This window comes from Leptodactylus fuscus, chromosome 1 (assembly GCF_031893055.1).
Source record: "Leptodactylus fuscus isolate aLepFus1 chromosome 1, aLepFus1.hap2, whole genome shotgun sequence".
Lineage (NCBI taxonomy): Eukaryota > Metazoa > Chordata > Amphibia > Anura > Leptodactylidae > Leptodactylus > Leptodactylus fuscus.
In genome coordinates, this window is record NC_134265.1 from 110,383,061 (window position 1) to 110,400,942 (window position 17,882).

At 36.9% G+C, this 17,882-nt stretch overlaps 1 protein-coding gene across 1 annotated transcript; it reads left to right on the forward strand.

Moving 5' to 3' along the window:
* The first annotated feature begins 7,599 nt into the window (after window positions 1–7,599).
* On the forward strand, window positions 7,600–16,172 carry LOC142204457 (solute carrier family 2, facilitated glucose transporter member 11-like). The gene is made up of 12 exons (XM_075275772.1): window positions 7,600–7,620; window positions 9,228–9,326; window positions 9,524–9,684; window positions 9,782–9,906; window positions 10,502–10,631; window positions 10,735–10,883; window positions 10,971–11,155; window positions 13,137–13,247; window positions 13,372–13,473; window positions 13,716–13,791; window positions 13,998–14,125; window positions 15,987–16,172. Exons 1-12 carry the CDS (start codon window positions 7,600–7,602, stop codon window positions 16,170–16,172), a joined length of 1,473 nt encoding a protein of 490 aa, XP_075131873.1.
* Window positions 16,173–17,882: the final 1,710 nt, after the last annotated feature.

Here is a 17,882-nt window from a genome sequence, read left to right on the forward strand (position 1 = left end):
CTGGCTTATCCAATCCACACACTGCAGAAAAAAAAAATCGGCAGTGAAAAAGCTGCGATTTGAAAAACAATTATGTTTTATCGGGTCAGTTATTCTTATGGAAACCCTGGTGTTTTCTGTATAGGTATAATAGGGGCAGAAAGTTTGCAGAGGAAAATGCTGTGAAAAACTCTTTGGAAAAAAAAACTGATGCTTTTCCCCACATAGCAAGCCACAGCTGAAAATTTCTGCGGGAAAAACCGCGGTGGAAACACAGTGGTTTTTCCCACAGCCGTTTTCACAGAAAGTACGCAGAGTTTTCCTCTGCGGACTTTCTACTTTATTTATACCAATACAGAAAATGCCGGCGTTTCTGTATAATTGACAATCTGCGATTTCCAAAAACACAACTGTTTTGGAAATTGCAACATTTCTGCTGCAGGTATTTTTCTGCAATATTTGGAAGGCACTTTGCAGGGACTGTAAAATGCAACGTTTTTTACTGCAGGGTTTCTGTCATGGCCAAACCTTGGTGTTTACGCCATGTGGGGCTTCAGCCTAAGATGTCTTCCGATTCTGCATTTACTTGCACAATTCGCATGTGCTTCATTGTCCTTCACATGAATGTGTTTATGCACTCCTATAAAAAATGTTCTTTTCTATATCAAAAGCTGCTAAAGAAATCAGCTGCATGTGTATTATACTTTGGGTTATTTTGGATTTACATATTGTTGATAATTTCTACAGCAGTTCAAATATTTATATATATTATATACAATATATTATAGTAATATATTATATTATTTGGCTTACAGAATTATTTAGCAGAGTCTCAGAAAAATATGTAAAAAATAGAAAGACAAAGGAGAAAACAGAGAAAGGGGAAAGAGGATAGGTACTATTGTTGCATATCTTTATAAAGGTGGTCTTCCCTTTACTAGGGATCTGTACTTCAGTTCATCACTTTCACAGCTGATGGTTTTCTATCCGATAACAATAAAAGACTATTTGTTACTGGTCATAAGAAGAAAAAACTCATGAGCGGCACCACGTCTGAATTACAGCCTACGCCGCCCGTTATAAATTGTGTCCAAATGGAAGAGTCAGGTGCTGAGTGTACCATATACTTTCATTATTCTTGGCTATCGCCAACCAGATGGTGCGCTCTGCCTCAAAAATATATAGACAGGAATACAAATATGCAAAAAGAATAATCAGGGCACTCATTGAGGTACTTTGTTAAAAATCATAGTCCTTTATTTCATCCTTCTTAAAACAGATTGCACAGGAAGAGAGGAAAAGCAACACTTCCAAGCCTGACAAAGTGCTGTGTGCACCAAACGGACATAGCTTGGAAGTGTTGCTTTTCCTCTCTTCCTGTGCAATCTGTTTTAAGAAGGATGAAATAAAGGACTATGATTTTTAACAAAGTATCTCGGTGAGTGCCCTGCTTATTCTTTTTGCATAGACTGTTTGTTATATCAAGCATCCTGGTAAAAATTTAGCTAAGGCCCCATGTTGCGGAAAAGCAGTTTTTTCTGTTGCAGATTTTGCTGCTTTTTTTTTTTTTTTTTTTTTTTTTTTGCCAAATCCAAATATGAATTGAGCAGAAGGGAAACATCTAAGAACTTCCTTTGTGTTTCCCATTCTTTTTCAATCCACTCCTGACTTTGGCTCAAAAAATGCTCCTTTTCCGCAACATGGGGATTTAACCTTAGGTAAGGAAAAAAACGCAACATTTTACAGCGCCTGTGAATCCCATCCACACACTGCGGAAAAATACACAGAGCAGCCATGCTGCAATTTTCAAAATTATATTGACAGAAACGCCACCCAGCATTCCTTTCAATTGTTACTTAGTTGTCTCCAATAATATTTTTATATAAATAATATATAGGCCCTTATAAAATGCACGTATTATAGTTAGTGTAAGACTAGACAAGACAATCTTAAAGTGTGCCATGTGCTGGATTTATCATAATGACTGATCCTGAATGATAAATCTGGTTTACTTTTGGACTGTCTAGTAGTCTCATGTTACACTTCCTATTTGTTGTCTTACCTCATGCCAAAAAATGAGCCGAAGTTTTGGCACATGATGATGCATCTTAAGCCATACCCCTTTCCTCTGTAGGTAGGTCATGGCCCAATTCTACCTCAAACTTCTAGCTGAACAATTTGTAAAAAATGTCTGAAATGATTGATAAATTGCAAGGTATGTAAGCAAAGTATGCCACAATTCTGGTGTATTTTTATTGGTAATTCACTCCAATAGGTGCTGTAATGACACTGTAGCCATAATGGCTAAAAAGTTTAGCTTTATTTTCACCTTATTTCCTCTACAACATTTCACTATAATGGAATTGCTCCCCATCATACAAATCTACTTCTTTCCCTCTTTATGCACTAGGCATATACTATATAATCCTAGAATGTATTTGGTGCTCCTGATTCTTATTATTGCTTTCATTACATTATTGCACCATTTTTATGTTTTATTTTAATTGTTTTATTATATTATTTTATTGTAAAGCCTAGAATGTACAAACATAGCCTTGTTATATTACATATGTGCAGTCATTATATTTCGGATTTGTTCTGTATTTGTTATATAATACATCTCATGTCTCTTTGTAGTCACATTTGATTCTGTCAACCTGTGGATCATTTTTTAAGTTCAGAAAGCAATGGTTATGGTGTTAGAAAAATTGGTAAGAACCGTAAAATTAAATGGTCTGGGATAAATAACAATAGGGACAGGGTTTTCTTTAGCATGAAAAGTACTGAAACCTTGTAGTATACCCCTTGTCAATTACGCCCTCAAGCTGAGATGTTGGACAAGCTGTCTGCATAGGTTTTAGAATAGGACTCCATGGTGACTTTGTGATGCAGATCCATGTATTATGCATGGCCACCAGCTTTGCATTACCCCTGCTAAATTGAAATTATTTGCACTTTCCTTCAAACTGAACAGGCAGAAAATATTAGAATTAGAATGGCCAGCAGAACAATTGTTCAGTTTACAGATATCCTTTTTCTTTGGCCTCCTTCAAGTCTAACTGTTACTAGAATCTGACTTCCTGTCCCTATATTTGTATATCCCTGTATTCAATGTATAAGCAGCATATCGGGCAAAACAGACACAAGACCCATTCCTGATATATATTACGGATTCATAAAGATGGTCATTTTTAAAGCTTCTTTGTTTGTGTATGATTATACTATGGCATAAACCATATATAAAAATAAGTGCCTATCTGCTATCCATGTCAGGCAAAAGCACTATTCAGTTTTTTCCCATTTATCATCTATGCAGTGTATGATGCATGTTCTCCATCAAACTTTCTAACAACAGTACCAATAAAAATAAAAGAATATTTGCTATTTTTCTAAGTGTCTGCGTTTATTATTTCACATACATACATGCTTGTTCAGACACACAGTATGTTATATACTGTATGTAACATACCGTATATACTTGAGTATAAGCCGAATTTTTCAGCCCAGTTTTTGTGCTGAAAAAGGCCCCCTCGGCTTATACTCGGGCCAGCAAAAAAAAATAAAAAATTTTTTTCTTTTTTAGGAGGGGGCGTCTATGACCAGCCACAATATTAATGTATAGAATCTCCCATAAAATAGTGCAAAAAAAAAAAAAAAAGAAAAAACAGAAGATTTAAAAAAAATAGAAAAATAAACGTTCTAAATCCCTCCTTTCCCTAGAATACATACAAAAGTAGAAAATGACTGTGAAACACAAACACATTAGGGATCCATGTGTCTGAAAGTGCCTGGTCTATTGAATACAGGGTATCTGCAGTGCTCCTGTTCCGTCAGGAAGGGGTTAATAGGAGCACTGCAGATACCCTATATTCAGCCAGTGAGGGAAGAAAAAACAGTCCTCAAGCTCAGGGAAGGGGAAGACAGACAACAAAAACACCCCCTCCCCTTCCCCAGCACCCAGCAACTACTGCACCCAAAAACTCAGACCATTTTAATTTTTGAAATTTTCCAGTAGCTGCTGCATTCCCCCCCCCCCCCCCCCCTTGGCTTATACTCGAGTCAATAAGTTTTCCCAGTTTTTTGTGGTAAAATTAGGGGCCTCGGCTTATATTCGGGTCGGCTTATACTCGAGTATATACGGTATGTACGGTTCTTAGACATTTAGTTAACTTGGATGAATGTGATATTAGGTTATATTTCTGAGAATGTATGTATTTCTGAGTATATATATATGTGTTATACAGTATGCGTGAGTGTATATATATTATATGTGAGTGTGTACATGTGTTATACAGTTTGTGTAACTCTGTATATGTGTATAATTTATTTTCCATACTTGTATAACACCATCATATTCCACATATATATGTGACTGTATATGTGTGAGTGCGTATGTGACATACAACAAGTCCAAGAATGTTCTCTAGCAATAAGCATGCAAAGATCTTGGAATCTGAAAGGCCTAGGGCCCCTTTTCTGTCTTCCACTAATTTGCACATTCAGTTACATTTGGAAAGAGAATGAGAACTACTTGCAGTTATGTAGGTTGTATTTACACAACACATATACAAGACAATGGTCAAGGTAGGACACCCCCAGTCCTATTGAGGTGGAAGAAGCAGCCTTTCCATCTAATTTTCTGAGACACACAACTTGTTAAGAAATGCAAATACCATTTGGTGTTTTATTTTTTTTCCTACAAAGATGTCCCTTTACACCAAAAAGAGGTGGAGTCAGGGACTAGTATATAATGTTAGTCAGCCCAGTGACAAGTTAGTATTTTTCTATCTGAAGAGACTTTCACCTAGAGGAAATAACAAGAAATGTTTAAGGGACCCCCATATGTAAGAAGGTTATGGTAAGTATGCATTTGTGTGTCATTGCTGTGGTCCATAGTATATTCTACTATATTCTAGTCTTGTATTGCTGTACTTTATGTTTCGTGGTAACAACCTGCAGATTCTACATGTTTTTAGATGCAGTTTTTGAAGCCAAAACCAGTAGAGCATTCAAAAGCAGAAGTGGTATCTGTTCTTTTATACTGTATTTTCTCTCTTTATATGAGCCACTGCATCTAAAAGCCTGAACAAAACCTGTACTTATGAATGTTTCCTTAGGCTGAGGCACCACGTTGCAGAAACTCAGCTTTTTTGAAGCAAAGCCAGAAATTGATTGAGTACAATGTAGTAGTATAAGCACTTCCTATATATTTCCTATTCCTTTTGTAGTCATTCTTGGCTTTGGCTCAAAAACGCATTAAAATCTGCAACACAAAAGCTGCGTTTTCGCAATATGGGGCCTCAGCCTTATAGGGGTTTTAACACAGAAGACATGTATCCCTGTACACACATTATTTGAACTAAGTATTTTAGGGCCATTAATTTTGAGCCAAAGCCAAGAGTGTCTTGTAAGGAATGGGAAATATATAGGAAGTGCTTATACAACTCCCATTTGCTCAATCCACTCCTGACCTTGGCTCAAACCCTCCTCCCCCCCCCCCAAAAAAAAAAAAAAAAAAAAATCTGCAGCAATGCACTCAGGTTTTTCACAAGGTGTGATCTCAACTTAAAGGGGTTATCTGAGATAAATATAAAACTAATTCATGCAGGAAAGTGATTTAAAATAAAGAAAAAAACAATAGTCACCTTTTAGGCTAAGTCCCCATGTTGCAGAAAATCTACTTTTTTGTTGCAAATTTTGCCGTGGAATTTTAAACCAAAGCCAGGAATGGCTACAACAGGAATGGGAAATATATAGGAAATACTTCTACTTCTCTATTCTACTTAATCCACTCCTGGCTTTGGCTCAAAAGAAAAAATCTGCAATAAAAAAAAGCAGCTTTTCTGTAATGTGAGGCTTTAGGATTACATAATCCAAGTTCCAGCACCTCCACTCCTATTGCGTTGTTTTATTTTTTTATAGTTATATAGTTTAGTTATAGTTTGTTAGGACATACTAATCATGTTGGCCATTAATGGGATGGATATCTTGAAAGCTTTTGGTTTTTCTTATTTATGATAATCTGTTCATTATTTTCTTTTTTCACATTACCAAAAATGAGTATGTGTGTATTTCATTAGCTATAGTTGTGTGTGAAGATCGCTGGGCCGCCCACTCAGTAAATTAGGAGAACTTTCCATTACTACAAAGGAAATTGTACATTGGTTATCATAGACTTGTCTGTCACACACTGGCAGATTTTGTCCGTCAGATGTATCACTGAGCAATTTCCTCTATGGTAATGGGAATGGTCTTATTAGCTACTAGGCGACTGCAGTGTTAGTATTGAGAGTTTCTGACCAACTGTAAGTGAGTCTGTACTCCTTGTCTCCACCCCATCCCCAACTAAGTCTCTTCCATTTTGTTCCCTCTGCCCCACTTTCTCTTGTCCCTCCCTCTTTCCACATAGAGCCCCTGAAATGTAGTACCCCATCCTAAACTACTCTACCTAATGAAGTAGGGTGGCCAGGAATAAGCTCCTTTCCCACCATTGTGCCTGCAATTATTTATAGTGCCATCCAGAGTTCTCCTATTGTAAAATGTTTTGTGCATGGAGCGCCCTACAGGCTTGTTAAAGGGTCTTATTACCCTTAGCCAAACCTGGCAAGGATGAACGGCAATCAACAAAAAACAAGTTAATCGCTGATCGTTTGCATTGGTCTAATTAAAATTAAAATTGCAAAATAAATGGGGAAGTAACAAACATTATAGCTATTGTTCCTCCCTCGTTCTGCTGTACAGAATATACAAGAAGATGTCCTGATAATAATCTGCATCTTTTTCCCTCCGTAAGGGTGATGCTACATGCAGCAACCCCAACCTGTTCACTGGTATTTTCACTGAACAGAGTCAAACATTTATTTTCTCCTTGTTACAGACTATGTGGTTTTACAGGTAGTGCATGGGCGGTAATAGAGAGCGGGCTGTAATGGCAGCACCATAAAAGAAGTCATTAGTGTTTGCTTGGTGGTCTACTGAAGAGCAGTCTACTGAATAAGACTTTGATCCCGATAAATGCCCAGACTATTAAATTGTCTAGGGCCATTATAGAGACCTTAGAGACGCAAATTGGAGTTGCCTAAACTTTCCACATACAAAATTAACGAGCAATATATAACATTAGCAAAATTACCACCCATTGTGAAATGCACCGTTTACAGAAGCCTTAGGCCTCATGCACACAACAGCCCGAAGGGGTTTTGATTTTTTAATGGAAAACATTCGGATGACATGCCAGTGCCTTCCATGCTATATTGATTTCAATTGGGGAGGGGGGTTCTGCTCCATTTCAATCTGTTGGTTACGGCATGAAGGAACGGAGCATTGGAACCCCCCTTGGACTGCGCACTTGGTCATGTGCATGAGACCTGTAAGATAGAACCCCTGTGCTAACTAATGCTGACAATGACTCTTCTCTCTCCGTACAGAAGGAAATTTCAAAATTTGGGAATTACACAAAGGGTTAAAGTGCCAGTCTATCTGAAATTTGTGAAAGTAGCAGCTAATGAAAAGCCAGAAGTTATAGAGTGAACCCGGAAAGAAGTGACTGCATGAACTTCATCACAAATCCTAGTTAACTTAAGGCTAGGATTTACTGCTGTATCATCCTCAAAGAAATCCATGGCTCGAGCTACCAATGGGGTATGTACTTCTTTATTTCTAGCCAATAAAATGTGGTGAAATATTTGTAATTAATATATTACTAATGAAAATGAATGAACATTGAAAGATAAAAGATAAAGATATGTTCTGAAAAAAAAATATGCTCAAACATCCTCGATTATAATTGGAATTTATATTCATTGTTTAGTTTGGAAAATTGCATTAGCAATATAAGATATGTGTAATTTAATTTCTGTTATGTTCTCCCATCAATTGCCTTATGAATATTAATGAAATATAGGAACAGATCATTTCTTTAGTCTTTTATAAGATTATTTTTATTAACACGATAGAACTGAGTTATTCATAATATTAAAAGGTTGGGCAGAAAAAAAACAACTTAAATGGGTTATTGAGAGACATATGTGATTGTATAATGAAAAGTTATCATTTTCCAATATAATTTCTGTTTCAATTCCTCACAGTTTTCTAGATCTCTACTTACTGTCATTCACTCTGCTCACCTCTAGTGGCTAAAAATCTGTCCATGGTCATGTGATATACGGTGCATGGTCAAGTGATATATGGTGCATGGTCATGTGATATATGGTGCATGGTCATGTGATATATGGTGCATGGTCATGTGATGGTCACACAAGTGCTCGGCTCGTTACCAGGCAGATGTCTGATTACTGTGCTGTGACTGTAACGAGCTGTGCACCTTTGTGCTCATCACATGACCATGGACTGGAAGTAAGCTAAATGAATGAAGGCAAGAAGAGATCTAGAAAAAAACATGAGGAATTCCTACAGAGAATACAGTGAAAAATCATAGAACTTTTCATTATACAGGCAATAACATTTATCTCTCAATGTTTGTCTGAAACCGGACAACCCCTTTAAACTTAATGTGGATAAATGTAAGCTTATACCAAGAGTGACATTAACCTTACTTCATATGCAACTAGGGAATCGTCTATAAGCAGAAAGTCTTGATATACAGCCCACCAAATGTATATAATTGAATTAATTTATTATAACAATAATTATAATAATTAGAGATGAGCGAACACTGTTCGGATCAGCCATTCCAAACAGCACGCTCCCATAGAAATGAATGGAAGCAGCTGGCACATACACTTTGCCGGCGGCCGGTCGCTTAACCCCCCGCGTGTCGGCTACGTCCATTCATTTCTATGGGAGCGTGCTGTTCGGAACAGCTGTTCCAAACAGTGTTCGCTCATCTCTAATAATAATCTAATAATAGTTTTTATAGTAATTAAATAGCTTTAATAATTATTTCAATGTCTTCTGGCATGGTCTGGTTTGGAAAAAATGTTCTCCTAAATACCAACACTGCCGATTAAATATAGAGGGACGGTGAACCAGAGATTTGGATAGGCCATTTTCATATTGGAGGTGTGAATATATTTCAATTTCTTCAAATTTACTTTACATTTGAGACCTTCAAATGTTTTTGTGTCAGTGTTAAAATGGATTTTAACAAGTCTAAGCTCAAATTTTTGCATCAAGTTATAAATTGAGCAGTAATGATTCTCATACACAACTGAATCCTTTCATTGCCATGACTGCTAGAATGTTTGTTATATTTGCAGAGTCTCTCATCTTTCTTTCTATTTTTCCAGGTATTGCCTCTGAATCTACCGCTGCTAACACTGGTTTTGGGTATTGGTGGCACGTTCCAGTATGGCCTACACATTTCTCTTATTAATTCACCCTCAAAAGTAAGTTGTCTTTTGTACTATACTTCTGTAATTTAACTATTTGGTTGTCAATATCCCAGATACACCTTGGCCTACTAGGAAGTTACAACTAATGCTATTGTCTGGATGGCGGATAATGCTTCGTGACCATTAATCATAGATGTGGCAGAACATGGAATATAATACAGACATTCACTTCACTTTTGTTTTTTTTGTAGTATATTCAGAAGTTTATCAACAGCACATGGGAGCAACGTTATGGGACAATCCTACATCCAGACACCATCATGTTATTTTGGTCCATCATTGTTTCTATATACAGCATTGGAGGACTCCTGGGCTCTTTGATAGTAGGGTATCTGTCAGTCACCTTCGGAAGGTACCTACAATTTTGATATATAACTTTCAAGTTAATAGACAGACTTATCGAATAGATTTATAGAGTCTAACTCCTTGCTGCCATACTTGTCTTGCAGAAAGAAGACCCAACTTTATAATAATCTGGTTGCCATACTGGGAGCTGTGCTGATCTGTATGAGCCGCGCTGTCCAGTCATTCGAGATGATTATGTTGGGGAGGTTTCTTTATGGAATTAATGCAGGTAACAATAATCTCAGTACTCCATAATAAACATTTATAAATTGTTATTGTATAATTATGCACTAAACATACTTACATAAGGAATATTTTACTTAAACTGTAAAAACATTATACTCTTATGGCAATTCTTTGAGTCAAAGCCAGACGTGCATTGAAAAGCAATGGGATGTATAAAGGAAACACTTATACTTCTTCCTGATGGCTTTCACGTGAAAAATTGCATCAAAAACACAGTGGCAATTTAAAAAAAAAAATGCTGTGTGTGAAACCACCCCAATGTGGATCCTTATGTTATAGAACATACCTATGTTAGCTACAGTTTTATCTATGACTTTCAAAACTGGGGTTTTCCAAAGAAAAAAATATTTCTTAACTCCTTGTGTTCTCAGTACTGTTCCAATCACGTATTACCTCTTCCATACATGGTCTTAATCTAGGTCTTATCATCAAACCAGATTTTGCATGTCTAGATTAATATTATGTTTTGTATGTTTCAAAAGAAGAAGATAGAGGTTACTTTGTATATACTTTCCTTGAAAAGCAATATTTATTATGTCTGTTTTACTATATAACTTCATTGTTGTTGTTTGTTCTAGGTGTTAGTTTGAATCTTCACACAATGTATATTGGGGAGTGCGCCCCTCAGAGTAAGCGTGGAATGGTGACTGTATCCGTTTCTTGTGCCATTGCCATTGGAAAGTTGATGGGATTCGTTATAGGACTCAGGTACTGTCAATAATAGGTTTTCTATGAGTTTACTAGCTCATCTTGTCTTTATATGTTAACTAAGTTCATTTTACCATTGTAATTTTATCCAATTTCATTCTAGAGAATTATTGGGGACAGAGGAATTGTGGCCCTACCTTTTGGCGTCCAGTGCTATTCCAGCACTCATTCAGTTGGTAACATTGCCCTTTTTCCCAGAGTCTCCCAGATACCTTCTTATCGACAAAGGTGACAAAGCTGGCTGTCTAAAAGGTATAGAAATGTTACACTGTTTTCATAAAGTAATTGTACTTTATACATTATCACATCAGGTTTCATAACTTTATTTTTTTGTTCCAGCTATGCAGCAGTTGTGGGGTCCTGGAGAACATAGCATGGAAATGGAGAACATGTTGACAGAGAAGGAGGCGGTCGGAGAACAGGTCAAAAGTTTGAAGGATCTCCTGGTGGATCGCGCCGTGCGCTGGCAAATGATCACACTGATGCTACTCTGTGCAGCCATACAACTTATAGGCATCAATGCGGTAATAATTTTTTTCTCATTTTACGCATCTTGTGCTTTTTTTCTCTCTAGGTCTGAACATACTTTACATTGTAGAGGACAAGTTTAATATTTTTTAAGTTTATTATGCCAGACGTATAATAAAGTCACATTTTTGACAATGGGGTTTTAATTCTGAAGGTCTAGTTTGGATCACGTAAACTACTGGATTTTCTTATTTATTTTTCCAGTATGAATAATCTTCTTAGTAATTAACTTTGCATAAAAGAAAATGGGATTAGGAAATTAGGAAGGCTTTATTCAGGGCCAGTTTTTAGGATTTGATGCCTGTTTTTGTTTGGGTTTAAAATGGGAACATTGGTTGTATTATATATTCGAGTATAAGCTGAATTTTTCAGCACAGTTTTTGTCCTTTCCCTAGAATACATATAAAAGTAGAAAATGACTGTGAAACACATACACATTAGGTATCCCTGTGTCTGAAAGTGACCGGACTACTGAATATAGGGTATCTGCAGTGCTCCTGTTCCATCGGGAAGGGGTTAATAGGAGCACTGCAGATACCCTATATTCAGTCAGACTGAATTCCAAGTGGGGGAAAAAAACCTCAGTCCTCAAGCTCAGGGAAGGGGCAGACAGACAACCATAACACCCCCTCCCCTTTCCCAGCACCCAGCATCTACTGCACCCAAAAACTCCGACCATTTTAATTTTTGAAATTTTCCAGTACCTCCTGCATCCCCCTCCCCCCCCCCTCAGTTTATTATTGAGTCAATAAGTTTTCCCAGTTTTTTGTGGTAAAATAAAGGGCCTTGGCTTATATTCGGGTCGGCTTATACTCGAGTATATACGGTACTATCCTAATACCTGTATTACTATCAAATTCAAGAGGACCCTTCATCACCTCCAACAATTCAGTTTTTTATCATTTATTAATTGGCACCCCTCCACTGATTCTAGCACGGTTCGAATTTTCTCTCTAGCCCCCACCACCTCCAACAAGTGCAGTTAGCTTTGATACTTGATGTTCTATTTAAGGGCAGTGTCAGTCAGGGGGACGTGACACCCTTGCCTTCTCCCGCCTGACACTGCCCTCCTAATAGCCTAAATAGCATATCAGGCACCAAAATTAACAGCATTGAGTGCTCAGGAATGGTGGGGGCTAGAGAAAAAAAAAATTAACTGTGCCAGAATCAGTTTAGGAATTTCTATGAATTGGTGTAAAGAACCAGAGTTGTTGAAGATGACAAATGGTCCTCTTCATGGCTTCATGAAAATTAAAATTCCCCTTACTGAAAAAAATCAGCTTTTTATATCTATTCCACACTGGCCAGAAACAAGCAGAGAAGGGGGATTATATTTAAACTGTATGCTCCTCTGCATATGAAATGATCTGTCAGTGTAACGAGCAAAAGTATGGATATAAGGGCTCGAGAATTAGCCAATCAGTACCTTACTCTATATCACCATGTTACGCAATTTTTTGATTTTGCATCAACTTTATTGTACCCCGGTTAAAAATGTACAAAATGAAGTGGTACAATGAACCACTTTGGAATAAATATAGGTGTCATGATGGGACAATGATCCACCTACCATGGAGGTGCCCCAAATAAAAAAAAAAGTTTTGGAAAGAAATTATAGCCTATATGAATCAAATTTTTAAACTTGGACTGAACTGGGGATTCATTGGTTTGTATCGTAGGCAACATCTGTGGTTTAGGGAGACACAGAGACCGTATACTTGTTGTGATGAGAGCTTTATATGCTGTTTAAGTTTTGGTGCAATGAAAAGGCCCCATAGTTCCTCAACTGGAAAAGGTTAACAGAAATATATTGCATGGAAAAACTCTATATCAGGAGAGAAATACTTTGCAAGAGTACTATACTGTATGGGATCCCTGGGTGACATTAGTTTCAGTCTGATATTGTTAAGCTTCATTGAGATCACTGGTTATATTTCTTATTACTGATTATTGTAATCATTTTTTATCTATTGACAGGTATACTTTTATGCATATGACATTTTCCAGAATGCAGGTATTTCAGCCAGTGAGGCACCATATATGTCTCTTGGCATCGGAATCACAGAAATTCTTACAACAGTGATATGTGTAAGTATTGTCCATAGTTTGGATTCTACCATATATTGATCATTGTATAGTGAACGAGATACGGTCTTATTGTCATACACAATTATTTTTCTTGGTTTTCACCATCTTTACTGTGCTTTTCAAGGGCTTCCTCATTGATGGTCTGGGCCGGAAACCGCTACTGTGGGTGAACTATGTGATCTTGACCGTGACATTGACCTTACTCACTATCACACTCACATTTCAGGTAAGAAAATCATTATATCAGTGATTGTGTATAAAAAAAAATCATTCACGCAATAATTCTTTAATCAACATTTGTTATATTTACAGACATTTTACACAAGAAATGGTTTTGTAATTAGCTTTTTTTGTTAGGACACAATAACAGAAACAGGAAAAATTAAACCATAGATTAATCGTATTCACGATGTCAGATTTGCTTTTCCAAGTCTATTTACCTGTGTACACTATTATATTTTCCTGCAGGATTCATACGTTTGGCTCCCATATGCTTCCTGTATGTTGATCTTCATCTTCACATTGAGCTATGGTTTGGGACCAGGTCAGTAATCTTTCAGATAAATGCATTATTTTAAGTTATATCATTTTACGTACCAACCCAACAGACTGGCATTAGTGTAAAAGTCTCGGGGGTCTTATTATGTCCAAGTCACAAACTTTAGCTATGCATGCTATAAAATATAAACAATATACTGTATATAGAACAGGGATTGTTATTAATGAATATTGTCCAATATTTTTTCATAGGAGGAGTTACTTGCGTCTTGCCCACGGAGCTATTTGTACAGTGTTACAGAACAGCTGCGTACACCATAACTGGAGCTTTCATTTGGCTGGGATTGTTTCTGATCGCCTTGGCTTTTCCTTTCATTGAGGTAAGATGTGCTGCACATTAGGTGTAAATTAGATGAGTACATTGAGAGACAGAGATTCCATTACAAGTAGCTGTCAGCTGACATTTTACATCTATAATAAAATGACTATTAACAGAACTGTAGGCATTATTGTTGGACAGCTGCATTGGCGGTTGCTTAATGTTAGAATTACCCTTACATATCAGGTAACAATTCCCAACAGAATAGCAATTCATAGGTTGCACAAATGAGGTCACACTCTAAATTGCTAACCTTTTAAAACTGTGTTCACACTGCTATTGTCTCTTTGGTTGTTCTTATACACCAAAGGATGAGAAAGACTGCAGAAAACTTCCCGTTATAACGCATACAAATGGACAACTTTCTATTTGTATCCCTTTAGTCTTGTTTCTGTCAGACAAAAAAAAAAGCACAACAATCTGACTATATAGATAACAGATGTAACAGAGCCAAACTGACAATAAAAGCCTCTCCCATCAATAACCTGGCTATTTATGTCAGTATAGGGTATTTAAAAATGGATTCAAGCAGGCACTATAGTGATCAGAGATTGCTTTGATCACAACAGGCATTTAACGTCACAGAAGACCTGCCATTGCTGTGCCTCAATAGTAGCATAGGCAATTTCCCATAGACTGCAATACTGTAGTTTTGCAGTCTAATGATTGTGAGTGCAGGCTTCCTGGGGGAGTTAAAAAAAATAAGTAAAATTATTTTTATCACAAAAATGTAAAAAAATGTACAGAATTCAAATCACCCCAACTTTAAGTACGTTAGGTATCGCCACATCTAAAAATGCCTGATATTTTAAAATATAAAAATATGTAAAATCGCAGCGTATTTTTGCTGTTTCACCTCTCTATAAAAATGTCATAAAAAGTGATTACAAACTCCAATATGGTATAAATAAAAAATATAAGAAAAAAAGACATCTTACACAGCTCTGTGCATAGAAATATAAAAAAAGTTATGGGTGTCAGAATATGGCAAGGCATAAACATTTTTGTTTCCGTTTACATTTTTTTAAACATATTAAAATATGACAAAAACTATATAAAATTGGTATTGCTGTTACCATACTGACTCACAGAATTCAGATGACCTGTTAATTTTACCACACATAAATAAATACATGTTAGGATGCATTCACACTAAGTATACGCTGAGCTGATTCTGAACGTAAAGCACGTTCAGAATCAGCGCGTACAAAGCAGATCCCATTCATTTCAAAGGGAGCTGGCATACGCGCGTATCACATTGAAACCAATAGGGAAAAAAGCAGCCCATTCATTTCAATGGGGAGCGCACGTATGCCGGCTCCCATTAAAATGAATGGGATCTGCTTTGTACGCACTGATTCTGAACGTGTTTTACGTTCAAAACCAGCTCAGTGTATACTTAGTGTGAATGCACCCTAATGCAGTAAAGACAAAACCGATGAGAAAATAGAACAACTTCTGTTTTTTCCAATTTTACCCCATTCTGAATTTTTTTACAGCTTCCCAGTACATCATATAGAATAACAAATGATACTGTGAACTATAACTTGCCCAGCAAAAATCAAGCCCTCATATGGCTATATGAATGAAAAATGTAGTAAAATTCAAAAACATACAAAAACAAAAATTGGTTTGGTTCGGAAAGGATTTTTGATCCTGTAAAGGAATAGAACAATGGAAAAAGAACTGTACTGTGAACATAGCACTTGCAGCTCCAGCACTGCCGCTCCAGACTACCAGTCTTTGGTTACATCCCATGAACTGGTATTTTAACAATATGGTAACAATCCACAAATAAAAGATATGTGAGGAGATCCAAACAAGTTAAAAAATACACGACCGTATTCTATGTTTTTCAACAGGAAGCAATGGGAACATTCTGCTTCATTTTCTTCTTGCTTTACTGCATCTCTTCGGCTGTATTTTCCTTCTGGATCCTGCCAGAGACCAAGGACCGGAGTATGATGGAGATCCGTGAATCCTTCAACAAGCTTAATTTTGGTGCTAAGGGAAACAAGGAGGATATGTTCAGTTGTACCCGACTCTAGTTAAAAGCTTGAGGACCCTGTGTGTAAATATATGTATTTATTGTTTAACCTCAGGGCTATGCATGTATAGGAAGTAACATGAATGGATTTTGTTATGAGTTCTGCTCTTAGACGGAATAACCAGCCCATTATTTTATTGGACATTTTAGCCTACTAACTGATGCACATGTCCAGATCTCTGTCACATGAATACAAAATGTATAAAAAAAAATGTCTTAAAGACTCCATGACACAATATGGTATTAATGGCCATATTATATTATAGCTTCAGATACTATCATACACACAGGGTATACCGGATATACTGTATAACTGTACTACTGAAATTTGGTACCGAGGAACGTACCCTGTAGACACACTTATGTGTTATGACACAGTGATGTCATCTGTTAGTTTTGTGGCATTTGCTCCAGTTCTGTATAAACCATGTGACATTTCAGAGGTCATGGAGTACAATTTGTAATAAAATCATATTTTCTAACTTTTTTATTGAAATCCAAGAAACCCCATTTATGACCTGTAATATGGGTGCCGAGCTCCAAGGTCAATGCAGCCTGCACTGTAAAAGATATCAGACTTTGCACCATATCACTGTCACTTTGCATTTGTCATGCTGAAAACTTTATTTGTTTCATTTGTTGTTGGAAGTAACTTGTAAATTATTAATCCATTAAACTTTTTTGTAGATCATTACAATACAGTGTGTAGAAATCATATTTTCTTCAACAATGTTGCGGCAAAAATCTGTTACAAAGTAAAGGGATCGTCTGGTGTTGAAACTCTATTTTCAAGTGCCCTATAGTGAACTTTTCAGTTTGGGACAATAGCAGTTGCCAAGAATCCTATGGAATATCCTGAATTTCTGAATTATTTTACTAAGTAAATAAAATATGGTCTGATTTTTATCTAAGTCACAATTTTAAAACAAAAACAGACCTCTCACGGTTATGAAATTGTCGCAATTATACCTATAGAAACTCCAGTGGTTTCCCTAAAGGTAAAATTGAAGCCTCTGCAGACTTTCTGTGAAAAGCGCTATGGGAAAAACCACAATGTGTTGCTGATGTGGTTTTTTCAACAGCGCTTTTTTGCTGCAGGATGCTACTTAGGTCTTAGCCTAAGGCCTCATATCCGCCGTACTATTACAGATGCCGGGTGTCTACAGGCATTAACCCCTCCGGCCCCTCGGACAAAGCTGACCGAGCTGCTATTTTTTCTGTGATCGCCGGCAGCCGAAGTAATCTCTGGGTCCGGTGTCACGTTGCTATGACAGCCGGGAGCCTGTCAATCTATTTCATCTATTGCAGGCTACGCTAGGTAGCCTGCAATAGAAGAGCCAGTATTTTGCAATGCAGGGGGTCCAACAAATGCAAAAAAAGTTTAAAAAAAAGTAAAAAATAAAAATATTAAAAGTTAAAATTACCTCCCTTTCCCTAGAACACATTTTCTGCAAAATGAACATTTACATTTTCCAAGATTTTGGCTTCAGAACCTGCATTTAGAAAATCTGCCTGTGTGTCCTTACCCTCAAAGATTTCAGATAAAGCTGCCAGAATATTGTGTCGATATCAATATTATGGAATGAGCCACGAGGGCAGGGACACTAACCAAGTAGCTACTGATGAGGCCATAAAATCCTATAGGAGTAGGCTATATGCAGGGCCAATTCTGGCTTCCCTACTACCTGAGGCAAAAATTGAAATGGCACCC